At 46.1% G+C, this 15,459-nt stretch overlaps 1 protein-coding gene across 1 annotated transcript in view; it reads left to right on the forward strand.

Annotated features, from left to right (window-relative positions):
- Positions 1-15,205, forward strand: part of LOC106565788 (rho GTPase-activating protein 39) — a 56,582-nt gene extending 41,377 nt beyond the window's left edge. The window contains exons 3-10 of the mRNA XM_014133315.3: positions 4,871-6,134; positions 8,082-8,700; positions 8,883-8,972; positions 10,950-11,023; positions 11,406-11,605; positions 12,952-13,043; positions 13,125-13,294; positions 13,568-15,205. Coding sequence (XP_013988790.3) covers positions 4,871-6,134; positions 8,082-8,700; positions 8,883-8,972; positions 10,950-11,023; positions 11,406-11,605; positions 12,952-13,043; positions 13,125-13,294; positions 13,568-13,762 — 2,704 coding nt within the window. The 3' untranslated portion in view covers positions 13,763-15,205. The remainder of the gene's footprint in view (positions 1-4,870; positions 6,135-8,081; positions 8,701-8,882; positions 8,973-10,949; positions 11,024-11,405; positions 11,606-12,951; positions 13,044-13,124; positions 13,295-13,567) is intronic.
- The last annotated feature ends 254 nt before the right edge of the window (positions 15,206-15,459 follow it).

Below are 15,459 nucleotides of genomic sequence, written 5' to 3' on the forward strand. Positions count from 1 at the left end.
ATTCTGTTAACCGCGGCCGGCTAGCTACCTAGAGCTACTTGGAACCCTACTAATCCACGCCTGGTCTATCGACGTCACTGCACGAAGAGGCAAAAACAGACTTACCTCCATTGCGACGTCCCCCAAAGGCCCTTCTGCTAACTTGCTAGCCCCGGTCTGCTAACTGCTAGCTTGCTTGCCCCGGTCTGCTAACTGCTGGCTTGCTTGCCCCGGTCTGCTAACTGCTGGCTTGCTTGCCCCGGTCTGCTAACTGCTGGCTTGCTTGCCCCGGTCTGCTAACTGCTGGCTTGCTTGCCCCGGTCTGCTAACTGCTGGCTTGCTTGCCCCGGTCTGCTAACTGCTGGCTTGCTTGCCCCGGTCTGCTAACTGCTAGCTTGCTTGCACCGGTCTGCTAACTGCTAGCTTGCTGGCCCCGGTCTGCTAACTGCTAGCTTGTTGGCCCCGGCCTGCTAACTGTCTGAATTGCTGTGTCCCCAGCCAGCCCAACCACTCACTGGACCCATATGTTCACTTGGCTACACATGCCTGTCTCTAATATCAATATGCCTCGTCCATTACTGTCCTGGTTAGTGATTACTGTCTAATTTCACTGTAGAGCCACTAGCCCTGCTCAATATGCCTTAACCAACCAAGTTGTTCCACCTCCTACATATGCGATGACATCACCTGGTTTAAACGTCTCTAGAGACTATCTCTCTCATCGTTACTCAATGCCTAGGTTTACCTCCAATGTACTCACTTCCTACCTTACCTTTGTCTGTACACTAGCCTTGAATCTATGCTATCGTGCCCAGAAACCTGCTCCTTTTACTCTCTGTTCCGAACGTGCTAGACAGTCAGTTCGTATAGCCTTTAGCCGTACCCTTATCCTACTTCTCCTCTGTTCCTCTGGTGATGTAGAGGTTAATCCAGGTCCTGCAGTGCCTAGCTCCACACCCACTCCCCAGGTGCTCTCATTTGTTGACTTCTGTAACGGTAAAAGCCTTGGTTTCATGCATGTTAACATTAGAAGCCTCCTCCCTGAGTTTGTTTTACTCACTGCTTTAGCACAGTCTGCCAACCTGGATGTCTTAGCCGTGTCTGAATCCTGGCTTAGGACAACCACCAAAAACCCTGAAATCTCCATCCCAAACTATAACATTTCCCGCCAAGATAGAACTGCCAAAGGGGGCGGTGTTGCAATCTACTGCAAAGATAGCCTGCAGAGTTCTGTATTACTATCCAAGTCTGTACCCAAACAATTCGAGCTTCTACTAAAAATTCACCTTTCCAGAAACAAGTCTCTCACTGATGCCGCTTGCTATGGACCACCCTTTGCCCCCAGCTGTGCCCTCGACACCATATGTGAATTGATTGCCCCCCATCTATCTTCTGAGCTCGTGCTACTAGGTGACCTAAACTGGGACATGCTTAACACCCCGGCCATCCTACAATATAAACTTGATGCCCTCAATCTCACACAAATTATCAATGAACCTACCAGGTACAACCCCAAATCCATAAACATGGGCACCCTCATAGATATCATCCTAACTAACTCGCCCTCCAAATACACCTCTGCTGTTTTCAATCAAGATCTCAGCGATCACTACCTCAATGCCTGCATCCGTAATGGGTCTGCGATCAAACGACCACCCCTCATCACTGTCAAACGCTCCCTAAAACACTTCTGCGTGCAGGCCTTTCTAATCGACCTGGCCGGGGTATCCTGGAATGACATTGACCTCATCCCGTCAGTAGAGGATGCCTGGTTATTCTTTAAAAGTGCCTTCCTTACCATCTTAAATAAGCATGCCCCATTCAAAAAAATGTAGAACTAGGAATAGATATAGTCCTTGGTTTACATTTAAGTCATTTAGCAGACGCTCTTATCCTCTTATTATGGTTCACTCCAGACCTGTCTGCCCTTGACCAGCACAAAAACATCCTGTGGCGTTCTGTATTAGCATCAAATATCCCCCGTGATATGCAACTTTTCAGGGAAGATAGGAACAAATATACACAGGCAGTTAGGAAAGCTAAGGCTAGCCTTTTCAAACATAAATTTGCATCCTGTAGTACAAACTCAAAAAAGTTCTGGGACACTGTAAAGTCCATGGAGAATAGGAGCACCTCCTCCCAGCTGCCCACTACTCTGAGGCTAGGAAACACTGTTACCACCGATAAATCCACTATAATTGAGAATTTCAACAAGCATTTCTCTACCCCGGTCAACTGCCCGGCACCCTCCACAGCAACCCGCCAAAGCTGCCACCATTTCTCCTTCAGCCAAATCCAGATAGCTGATGTTCTGAAAGAGCTGCAAAATCTGGACCCCTACAAATCAGCCGGGCTAGACAATCTGGACCCTCTCTTTCTAAAACTATCTGCCGAAATTGTTGCAACTCCTATTACTAGCCTGTTCAACCTCTCTTTCATATCGTCTGAGATTCCCAAAGATTGGAAAGCTGCCGCGGTCATCCCCCTCTTCAAAGAGGGTGACACTCTAGACCCTAACTGCTACAGACCTATATCTATCCTCCCTGTCTTTCTAAGGTCTTCGAAAGCCAAGTTAACAGGCAGATTACCGACCATTTCGAATCCCACCGTACCTTCTCCGCTATGCAATCTGGTTTCAGAGCTGGTCATGGGTGCACCTCAGCCACGTGCAAGGTCCTAAACGACATCATAACCGCCATCGATAAGAGACGATACTGTGCAGCCATATTCATCGACCTGGCCAAGGCTTTCGACTCTGTCAATCACCACATTCTAATTGGCAGACTCGACAGCCTTGGTTTCTCAAATGATTGCCTCGCCTGGTTTACCAACTACTTCTCTGATAGAGTTCAGTGTGTCAAATCGGAGGGCCTGTTGTCCGGACCTCTGGCAGTCTCTATGGGGGTGCCACAGGGTTCAATTCTCACACCGACTCTCTTCTCTGTTTACATCAATGATGTTGCTCTTGCTGCTGGTGATTCTCTGATCCACCTCTACGCAGACGACACCATTCTGTATACTTCTGGCCCCTCTTTGGACACTGTGTTAACTAACCTCCAGACGAGCTACAATGCCATACAACTCTCCTTCCGTGGCCTCCAACTGCTCTTAAATGTAAGTAAAACTAAATGCATGCTATTCAATCGATCACTGCCCGCACGTCCAGCATCACTACTCTGGACGGCTCTGACTTAGAATACGTGGACAACTACAAATACCTAGGTGTCTGGTTAGACTGTAAACTCTCCTTCCAGACTCACATTAAGCATCTCCAATCCAAAATTAAATCTAGAATCGGCTTCCTATATCACAACACGGAACCTACACTGTTACAAAAGCATCCTTCACTCATGCTGCCAAACATACCCTCATAAAACTGACCTACCGATCCTCGACTTCGGCGACGTCATCTATAGAATAGCCTCCAACACTCTACTCAACAAATTGGATGCAGTCTATCACAGTGCCATCCGTTTTGTCACCAAAGCCCCATACACTACCCACCACTGCGACCTGTACACTCTCGTTGGTTGGCCCTCACTTCATACTCGTCGCCAAACCCACTGGCTACAGGTTATCTACAGGTCTCTGCTAGGTAAAGCCCCACCTTATCTCAGCTTACTGGTCACCATAGCAGCACCCACTCGTAGCACGCGCTCCAGCAGGTATATCTCACTGGTCACCCCCAAAGCCAATTCCTCCTTTGGTCGCCTTTCCTTCCAGTTCTCTGCTGCCAATGACTGGAACAAACTGCAAAAATCACTGAAGCTGGAGACTCATATCTCCCTCACTAGCTTTAAGCACCAGCTGTCAGAGCAGCTCACAGATCACTGCACCTGTACATAGCCCATCTATCTACCTCATCCCTTTACTGTATTTATTTTATTTATCTTGCTCCTTTGCACCCCAGTATTTCTACTTGCACATTCATCTTCTGCACATCTACCATTCCAGTGTTTAATTGCTATATTGTAATTATTTCGCCACCATGGCCTATTTATTACCTTAACTCCCTTATTTTTTGTTTTACCTCACTTTTTGTATATTTTTTTTCTACTGTATTATTGACTATGTTTTGTTTATTCCATGTGTAACTCTGTGTTGTTGTATGTGTCGAATGGCTATGCTTTATCTTGGCCAGGTCGCAGTTGCAAATGAGAACTTGTTCTCAACTAGCCTACCTGGTTAAATAAAGGTGAAATAATAATAAAAAAAATAGAAATGTACTTGTCCTCTTGCTCAGTTGTGCACCGGGGCCTCCCACTCCCACCATTTTGCACTGTTCTGTGAAGGGAGTAGTACACAGCATGGAACGAGATCTTCAGTTTCTTGGCAATTTCTCGCATGGAATAGCCTTCATTTCTCAGAACAAGAATAGACTGACGAGTTTCAGAAATACGTTTTTTATTTCTGGCCATTTTGAGCTTGTGATTGAACCCACAAATGCTGTTGCTCCAGATACTTAACTAGTCTAAAGAAGACCAGTTTTATTGCTTCTTTAATCAGAACAACAGTTTTCAGCTGTGCTAACATAATTGCAAAAGGGTTATGTAATGATCAATTAGCCTTTTAAAATGATAAACTTGAATTAGCTAACACAATGTGCCATTGGAACACAGGAGTGATGGTGGCTGATAATGGGCCTCTGTACGCCTATGTAGATATTCCATAAAAATTCTGCTTTTTCCAGCTACAATAGTCATTTAACAACAATAACAATGTCTACACTGTATTTCTGATCATTTTGATGTTGTTTTAATGGACAGAACATTTCCTTTTCTTTCAAAAACAAGGACATTTTTAAGTGTCCCCAAACTTTTGAACGGTAGTGTATGTGTATACGATATCTCTTTTAAATCTAAACCCAGATCTCATTCTCTCTCTATTCCAGGGAGCTCTCTCAGAGATTGCAGCCTTCCCCAGTGTCTAAGGCAGCCATATTGGTTAACGTGAACAGTGTCAGTCGGATCCAGCCTGGAGGCCCATCTAGCCCGGCCCTGCAACTCCGTCACCATAACACACACACCAAGCCCAGAGGCCACCAGACCTTCACCCTCCTCCCCGTCAGCAGCAAGCCCTCGTGGGCCCACGCCTGCTCTGCCCAGGGCTACAAGACCGCTCCCTCTGGCAAGATGGCTGCCGATGCCCACTACCTAAGGAAGACGGGCAACGGAAGCTTCTATCTGGTGTCCTCTGACCCTCCCCAAACCCCAAGCAATCTCAGGTCCCAGCCCAGCACCCCCAGGTCAGTGTCACCCCAGTATGCCTCCACACTTCCCCTCTACGATGACGCGGGATCACATTGTCCCATCTATGATGAGCCTCCTGCGGACATGGAGGTGGAGGGGGCTAACCTCCATAATGGGCCTGGTGGTCTGTCCCGCCTCACCCCCACACACAGCCTGCAGAAGCTCAGGCTCCTCCAGCACCCTGGCTCCTCTCACTCAATCTCTAGGCACAAGAGGAACCCCTCTGACTACATTCCTGCTGGCCTGGAGGGCATCAGGCACATGGTCAATGTGGACCCCAAACAGGCCCTTCTGTCCACCTCCCCTGGCCTCAACCGCACCCCCACCCCACGGCCGGACCCCCTCTTGGCCCAGCCCCAGAGGGAGTCAGGGACCCCAGTGATGCCAGGTATCCTGGAGAAGAAGCAGACATGGCGGGCCCTGGACGCCAGTGTGTTGAGGGCAATGGAGGCTCGCCACAACAGGCAGAGCAGCCAGGAATTCCCCACGCCTCCAGGACTCCGCACCACCACCACCTACCAGGACTCTGGCTACTCCACTGGGCCCTCACCCAGCCTGAGGAGGAAGAGCCGGCGGAGGGTGGGGGCCGGTGGGAGACCAGGCTCAGTGGGCAGCAGCGGGGACCTGTGTGCCCTCAACCAGAGGCTGATGGTGGAGATGAGGGAGGTGGTGAGCCGCTCCAACACCATGAGGGAGATGAAGGCTGGAGGCCTGGGTGTGCGAGAAGACGTCCCCTCCACCAGCCGTTTGCTGAGCAGGGTAGGTAATCATAGCATCCTGGCCCTGGTGCCGCTGGAGATGCCAGGGAGGCAGAAGAGGACCTATGAGAAGGTGGACAGCCTGGAGAAGAGCATCACCAGCCAAGCCAGCCTCTCCTCACCAGACACCCCCGGACCCCCCTCACAGGTACACATACGCTCCGGTGTTTGTCTTTGTCTCGTCTCTGTCACCTGTCTCTGACGGTCTGTGAGAGATTAGATCTGATAAATTGAATAGTTCTGGTTTGTCTACTTGGTTAAAACCCTGAGTGGTGCTTATTGTTGTGCGGTCTGTTTATGTAGAACGGTTTGTTTTGTTTGTTTGGATTTTGTTTTGTTTTGTCTGGAGGTAGTAAAATTGCTGGTGCCTTTCCAGGACTACTTTCATTGCTAGACTAGTGAGAGCGTCTCAATTCCAAGTTAAAGTTGTGCACACCATTGTAAGGACAGATTAGCTCATTAGGCCTATCATATAACTAGGCGAATGTGATTCATTTAATTTTGACTTGGCAGTGTAATATACACACACTGTCAGGGGGTTGACTTATTAGGCTAGTACAGGTGCACATGATTTGAGTTAGGGGAGCATTTTCCCTCTCATGAACAATTTACATAAGCAACAGTTTAGAGCCATAGCAGATCTTTAGTGCTATGAGCACTGCCAAATATAATCCCAAAAGCCCTCAACAACGCACCCCTCTCCATATCATGTGAGTTACAGTATTCCAATGAAACTATAGAGCCAAAAAGGTAATGATGTTTGAATAAAAATTATCTTGTATAAAACAAGACCTGTAAACAGAACAATTAGACTGGACGATGGTAGGAGTTCAGGCTCAGAGGCCGCACTGGTCCATTACATGGTTCCCCCTGGTCAGGAAGGAGGGCCACTGTGTCCCAGATGGCACAGGGTTAGAGAGCTGGGTAGGGGTGGGGCTCAGGGGCTGGTGCCATGAGGGGTTAGTACTGAAGCAATGACATTTAAACAAATATTGGGAATGGGCCCCTAAGCCAGTTCTTGAATACTCCATGGACCTGCTGTTATATCACAGATATGCACGTACAGAATGCTCACACACACACTTCTGGTTGTTGACTATACCCCTGTATAGCTTTGCCTGTATTGTTCTATCCTTTCCACTGTAGAGAAGCAGAAGATTTGCTTCTTTTTCAAAACCCAGTGAATCCAGAGGTTTAAAGCCAGCACGGAAATGTGATCGGTTTTAACTGTGTAATCTGTATATACAACCCTGAATGTTTCATATTGAAATCTGAATTTAAGGACTTTGGACATGATTGGCCTCCTTAAATAGAAATGCAGAGTTGAATTACTACCGTGTCATGGGGCATCTTAAAGCTATCAGTATAAAAGAGGGGGAATTATAGAAGATATAATTCATACTGTCAGTGTTCCTTTGCCTTGTTCCATTTGATCTTAAACAGTCACCCATGCCACTCATTTAAGACCATGAAGTCCATATGACCATAAAGAAGTACTGCCAAACCCAAATCTGGAGATCTACACTATTTAATCAGGAACCCTAAATGTAAATTAGGATCTTTGGCACATTCCAACCCCATATTACATCATGGTCACATTGAAGAAATATGTATAACATTTTATGTTCAGATAGTAAATTCCTGCTTTGATTTGGCCTGGGTTTCTTCTTGTTCCTGGATGTTTCTCTGAGGCTGACCAGAGCTGGATTACTGGTTTGGTTTTCACTGTGAAGGGGCTGTGACTGGATAGGGCTCCTTATAGGCAGAAATCCCACTTGGGATCAGATGGTGGATTTGCACATGTAGTGTTGAAGGAGAGGTGGGTCGGGGCAGAACAGCAGTAGGGGCTCCTCACCTGCTCCTGACGAAAAAGGCCAATGTGGATATTGGGGCATTTATGGGTGATGTGGTTCCTTTCCGTCTTTAGAGAATTAATGTGCCTATCCTGCAGTAATTCCCCCTGGAGCCCTCAAAACTGCAGAGCAGTGGAATGGCAGCTCATCTACACTGAGGAGACTGCAGCTGTGGACATACAGTGCATACATACATACTGCTGCACTGATACTTTCTCTCTCCCTCTCTCTTTCTCCTGAAGGCGGGGACCCTGGAACTGAAGGCTCAGTTGGACAGCAAGAAGAAAGGTACGGTGGATGGACAAACAGGCTCACTGGGCCCCCATGACAACAGAGAGGGAGGAGGAATAGGAGGCTCCTACCACCAGCTCTCTTACGCCACCCTGCGCCAGCCCCCGACTACAGACACCTCAGGCATGGCGGACTGGGCCATCAAGCACCTGAACATGCACACCCAGGGCCTGTTCCGCCGCCGTGTCTCCATCGCCAACATGCTCTCCTGGAACCGCGGCTCCATCAAGAAGCCCATGCTGGTGACCAGCGACCGCGCTGTGAGGAAGGAGGCCTGTGAGATGTTCAAGCTGGTCCAGGCCTACATGGGAGACAGACCCTCCCGCCTAGACCGCCGCCACACTGCCCTGCTCATCATCACTAAGTGCTGGGGCACGCAGGGCCTGAGGGACGAGCTGTATGTGCAGCTGGTGAGGCAGACCACAGGCAACACCAGCCCAAGGAGCCTGGCTGCAGGCTGGGAGCTGATGGCCGTCAGCCTGGCCTTCTTTGCTCCCTCGCCCAAGTTCCGCTGCTACCTGGAGGGATACATCCAGAGGCACTCGGATCCGAGCAGCGACAAGAAACAGGGTGGGTCGTATATCCCTGATTCCTCCGTCACTCTGTCTATGGGTGTCATTATCAGCATGACAGGCCTAGTTTGAGGGGTGTGATGGTTTGAATTGGGGTTTTTCTCATCTCTTCTGTTTGCTCTTTGTGGATGTTATTAGGTTTTCTGAATAGTCCTTTAACCTCTGCCTTCTGGTTTCCAGTAACTCAGTTCATACTAGAGCAGCAAGACATGAAACTGAAGAAGAACTCAAAGTCCAGAAAGAAACGGAAACAGAACACAGATGAAGAAGGTAGGTCTGAGATCACTAAGATTCATGTTTAGTATGGGGGGTGTTTTCCAAAGTTGCCAAGGAGGAAGTCTGTTAGTGAGTGCTGAAGTGAGAGACCAATAATTTGTAACTTGTCAAGATTGTCTGTTATTTCCTTATGGGTTAGAAACCATTACAAACCAAACATGGTTCATATCTATCTCACTGCAGATGAAGAATTTGGAGTGAAATAGAAATGTGTAATGATATGTGAAGAATTTGGAGTGAAATGGAAATTCATACTATGTCACTTGACTACCATGCTGATATGCAGAGTTTCCCTGGTAGATTATGAATAGTTTTCACAAAATACAACAGGAGGTGATAAAAGAGCTGAATGATGACATGGGAGCCATGTTAGTGGTTCTCTCTGGCAGTCCCACATTACGTGTCCATCAATGATTTAAGGAAAGCCTAGCCACTACACATTACCCCATTAGGGTAACCCACAATACCAGCCTTGATAGTGTCATCAGCGAGGACCTATACTCATCTCGTGGCATTGACCACACTAGTGAACTCACACACATTGTACAGCAATGACTGTGCCACCAACCTATACACTGGACAACGTCAGTGACACATAAGCCATGAGGAATGGTTACCCTTCATGGGTGTGACTCACTGAAGAGGTTTTCAGATATTGGCTGGAATAATGACTTGAGGGAGAGGGCTATTACATTACTCACGATGTGGGCCCACCAGCCAACCACAGGGGAAAGCCTCCTCACAAACAGCACAATGAGAGCTGCTGTCTGTTCGATGGATAGACGAGCTGAAATGAAGGGTGATGTTGTGACCACGGCACGGAGCAGCTGTGAGCAGAGGGGTGGGAGGGAGTCACGTGTGGGAACTGGAGGCCTCTTGTCTGGGCCTGGCCTGGCCTGGGCTTCTCTTGGGCCAAGGCTGGGCTGAGGCCGGCCTTGCTTACTTGGGTTGAAACACTTAGCTATGAAATGAGACTTGACTGAGGTAGCAACACTGACTAAACAGACCCCTTGGAGAATCTGAGATACTTTCTGAACCCATGTGTTGGCAGGTGTCATCACATTCTCTGCCTTGTGCTCTTAATCCTCTAATGAGTAGTGATTTCTCACGGGCTCTGGTTGCTTTGTTGTTGCTTCTGCCTTATCAAAACAACATGTTCATTTGGACCACCACTGGTGTTCAAACCTGCTCTCAGGCTGGGTAAAGAAAAGAACCCAACTCTTTATTTTCTTCCTCTCTTGACTAGTGAATTCAGGGAGTCTTGGGTAAAACAGTGTGTTTTCTCAGAGATCAAGAGGGAAAATATCGGTATGATCTCTGTAATTATAGTCAAACGGGGCCAGATTAACGATGGCTGTGAACATGCATGGGAGTCCGTCACCTGTTTGCTATAAATCTAGGGGCTTTCAGGTACATTCCGGTAAGGATGTTTTTCATTGCAGCACAAAGTTCTACATCTGGCCAGGGTTCAGTCACCTGAGAGAGAGTTCTCTGGGAAGGAAGGGCAATGGACGGGACCCCATGGGTGTGATGGGGAGGCTCGGGGGGGAGTGGAAGCCTGGTTTATGTAGGTAGGGATACCTCTGCTCCCTCCGGTGTCCTAAGTGTCTGTCTGATGAATCACCTGGGACATGATGTGCTGGCTGGTTGGCTGACTCCAGTCTCCCAGATTTTCTTACTATACAGTGACAGTTGAGACGTGTATGCTCTGATCCCCATATGGCAGAATCACACTGCGAACATGTCTCTTCAATTACCTCCTTGGAAATATCTGACATCTGTGGGAACAAATAGCTTGTCCTTTTAGTGAGGAATTGTTTAACCCTTTATATGTTGGCTCGGTTGGAATGATTCCCTCACTGAGAGGATGTATCTGTGAAGGTGTGAACTGCAGCTACAATGAGAGCTGTATTTCCCATGAGTCTCATTCCTCAGTTTTACAGTGGCCCTGTCTTCCTTCACTCTTTACAGGTCTACCTATCAGCTCGTACGCAAAGTTCTGCTATCGCAAACTACAGAAAGTGGCCATAACTGGAGGCAAAAAGGTGATTAGAGATATGAGCAGGGAAAGGGGGTGGGGAATGTCAACAAGTGGGGAAGCCTTGGGCAATAGTCAAAAAATGACGGAATGCAGTCAAAACATAACCCCGCCCTGAATTTCCCTCTTTTTTTAATATCCACAGTGGACCGAACCAATACAGATGTTGATAGAGAGATAAGTAATGCTAAATACATAAACATGGACATTAGTCAGAAACATTATCATGGATAGATCCTTATTGGGACAGTCAAAGGCTTTAACATAAAGATAAGACATAGTTATAGTCTATTCCAGATATCATCTTTAATGTCGACAGTCATAGACATAGTCATACATGTACAGCACAAAATGTCCTAGTAGTCACGCTCTGTGAACCTCCCCTGCAGGGTCTTCGTAAGCCCACTCTGGAGGAGATTGACCACAGCAGACGGGCCATCGTGACCCCCTCCCTGTTCGGCAGCTCCCTGGACGAGGTGATGGAGCGCCAGAGTGAACTCTTCCCAGACAGGAAGCTACCCTGGGTACAGGTGCAGCTCTCCCAATACGTCCTGGCACTGGGAGGGGCCCAGACCGAGGGCATCTTCAGGTGAGACTGACGGACAGGAGGTCAGCCAATCACCTCATTGGACTTGGTGTATTCACCAGGGTTAGGGTGAATTACATTTCAATTCAGAAAGTAAATGAAATTCCAATTCCACATTTTCCTAATTGAAAAGCATTGAAGAGAATTGGAATTTCAGTGTACTTCCTGAATGATCTGGAAATGGAATGGACCTCAGCCCTGGTATTCACCAATGAGGTGTGAGGTAGTGTTGTGTGTTTAGCAAGGTAGCAGTCATAAGAGGAGATCTAGACAAAGTGAGTATCTAGACAAATGTATGCGTCAGCCTTGGTGGGTGGTCTCCTGAAGCGGTACAGTTTAAAGCCAATGTTCCCTGTGCAGCCTACTGTACAGAGACAGAAAACAGAGCAAACATTGCCTACCACAGCTCAAGAGCCCCTGGAGACCAGCAATGTTTAATGTGTAGTTAGTCTTTGTTTGGTCTTTCTGTAGCTGATTCAATTCCATACGATTTTAAGGCTCAGACACATCGGTAGCGTTTGCTGGCCAAGAGTACTTCGCACCTGCTTAATCGAATGTCCGGATATCTGAACGGACATTAGGATTTGATTACTTGTTAATTTTTTGGTTACAATGAAAAGCTTTGTCTAAATTAAATATGAGCTAAAGTGATATACCATGACATTTGAAACGTAATAAAACACATTTTTGAATGTAGTTTTTATAGCGTGCGTTGAGCTACTGCTGCGCATCGGTATGCTATTTTCCCCACTTCAAATAGCAATTACAGGCGCTCACCTAACATAGTTTCCGCAATACCTAACACAGTGTCTGGCCAGGTCGCAGTTGTAAATGAGAACTTGTTCTCAACTGGCCTACCTGGTTAAATAAATAAAGGTGAAATAATTAAATTAAATAAACACAGATCAATATAAAATACTCACCAGAAAACCTTTTAGTAACAGAATCAGTTCTCTCATGGCAAAAATCAGACCTCTCTTTCACTGTTGCTGTTAGCCAAACTACCGGCGAAAAGCAGCATGTCCACTGTTTACCTCTGCCGTGTGTATTTGCTTCAAACATTTAAAAAAAAAAAATACAAAAAAACCGACTATCCGGATATCCGAAACAATGTAATGATATTATTTGAATAGTGAAATCATTTCAAATGCCCATCCATAGAACAGAGTACCGGCCGTAATTTGCAAACCAATTCGTTATGTAAAATTACGAGAAAATGACAGCAGTTAGACGTCAACCAGCCACTCAACATTCGATTTTTAATTGTGGGGTTATAGTTCCCCCTAGTGGCCTTGCAGTGCAACTGAGTACTGAATTATACTGAATATTGAATTCTGCTTTTTCTGTAGGGTGCCAGGAGATATCGATGAAGTCAACGCACTTAAGCTTCAGGTCGACCAATGGAGGATCCCAGAAAACCTCTCAGACCCCAACGTACCTGGTGAGGTAGTCTGTACCTCTGTTATCTGGGTGTGTGCATGCTCGTGTGCACTAGTGTTAACACTGTCCCTCTCTCTTCCAGCCTCCCTTATGAAGCTTTGGTATCGTGAGTTGGAGGAGCCTCTCATCCCCATGGCCTTCTACAAGCAGTGTGTCAATAACTATGATGACCCTGTGGCAGCTGTCAATGTTGTCCAGTGCCTGCCTGAGCTCAACAGACTGGTGCTGTGCTACTTCATCCACTTCCTGCAGGTAATCATCACACGACACTGAACACTACAGCTAATGCACTGTACCTGTCCAGGACAACACTAGACAGTCATCCTGTCATACAACTATTATCATATTCAACCTTGGAGACATGGTCATTGCTCAGGCAGTTGAAATGGAACAAATTACTACAAACTCATGAACTTGTCCTTAGTCATTCATTGTCTGTATCATTAATACAGAATATGGTCAATCTCAGTTTCAAGATTCTGTCCCTCACAATTTCTCTCCCTGTCCTCCACTAATTATCCCCAGGTGTTTGCTCAGCCTGCCAATGTGTCTGTTACTAAGATGGATGTCAATAACCTTGCCATGGTGATGGCACCAAACTGCCTCCGCTGCCAGTCTGATGATCCACTAATCATCTTTGAGAACACACGCAAGGAGATGTCCTTCCTGCGCATGCTCATCGTTCACCTGGACACCACTTTCATTGAGGGTGTTGTATAGACTGACTCCTGCCTTCCCTGACATCACATGCCCCATGGTCACAGAGAGATTCATTCTGCTTTTCTGTATGAAGCCTGCCCCACTCCATTGACTGGTCTGAAAGCACAAAGCAGCAGCACATGCACATGCACTGGAAAATCATACTACATGTTATGAATTTGTTGTGCTTAAGATCCTGGAGTGCATCTTTAATACTGTCACTTGGCATTGGACCCACCCTCTGTTCTACTTTCTGGCTGCAGAGCAATACATACTGTATGTGCTGACTGCAGAGGAGACATTGTGTTCTGTGATGGGAACCCCACAATGATGGCACTCAAAAAGACTACAAATTTCTTCACAGGTACCGGTTTTTATCCAGTTCATTTTGATGACTTTTTTTTAACTGAATGTGAAATCTAAATGTCCTTATGACTGAATGTGAAGTGCTATTGTTTCACTGGATATGTGGGCTGCTCAGAAGGAGTTTCATATGGTTTGTATAGGATGGACTTTGTCATCAGGAAACTGACAAACAGAACCGGGGTCCCTGCCTTATTTATATCTACATAGAAATCATGTTGATATTTGGCCTCTTTTGTCGGGCTGTGTGTGTGTTTTTGCGTGCGTGTGTGTGTGTGTGATGAGGGGGAAAATATATTTAAAACGTCTCCTTGGAAATAAGCTTGTCTGTGATGTTTTTAGTAGTTGTATTAACAAGAGCCTGCATTAGTCTCAATGCTATGTTGATGATTTTATCTGAAGCGGCAGAGTACCACCACAGCTATTTTAATATACTGTACAGTCAGAGCCTTCGTGTCAAAGTACAAACTGTAAGAAATGCCCTTTTTAGTGGTCTGTGGAGAGGGTGTTCTGCATTAAAAACCTTCTGGTGTTAAACTGCTGAGGAAGGAGGTTGTAAATGTATACTGTCTGGTACATGTATGTGTTGTACTGTGTGTATGGGAGATCTATTCAAGACGATAAACCAATATCTCATTGAAAGAGGCATAAACAAATGTATAAAGTACTACTGTCACATTTTCTTTGGTCTGTAGATCTTTTGGTTTAGGTGTTCTGTTAAAATAGTTTTAGTGATAACTGCTCTCTGCTTCCCGGTCTACCTGAAAGTCTGATTTTTACGTGCTCCAAAACTATGGATGGGGCACTCCGGTGATGTAGATAAGACTGTCCCTGGAGGCTTTGCTAATGTAAATAATGCTTGTAAATAGTAAGATCTATGGGTGTATTGTTTTAAATGATCCAGGGTAAAGGTGAATATTCCTGTTGCAATAGAGAAACATTTTTTATTTTTTTAATTACTGTTCATTTCCTTGCTGTAAGCTTGCCTTTGAAAATAGTACTGATTCAACCACTCGTGTGTGTGTTTATTATGTGAACATAGCCTCTGTTATTCTATGGAAGGACTGTTCATGGAAAATAAAGGTTTGTTTCATTGTAGAACGGTCATCATTGATTTACTGGATAAGTGTATAACAAAGTTTTCTATTATTGATTGAGGGTATTGCCCCATGGTACTCTCTACATTCATGTCTGGTCCAAATATCTTGTATGACAATTTTTTTTACATCATGTAGAGCAGAAGTTGCAGAAAATGAAATTAACAATATGATTGGGATAAAAACCATGTTTCTAAATAAAGAACATTTTGCCTGGAATAAAAAAGAGAGCACTAATTCAAGAAATAATAGCATGAT

The sequence above is a fragment of the Salmo salar genome, chromosome 12 (genome assembly GCF_965601325.2).
Source record: "Salmo salar chromosome 12, fSalSal1, whole genome shotgun sequence".
In the NCBI taxonomy this organism is placed as follows: Eukaryota; Metazoa; Chordata; class Actinopteri; order Salmoniformes; family Salmonidae; genus Salmo; species Salmo salar.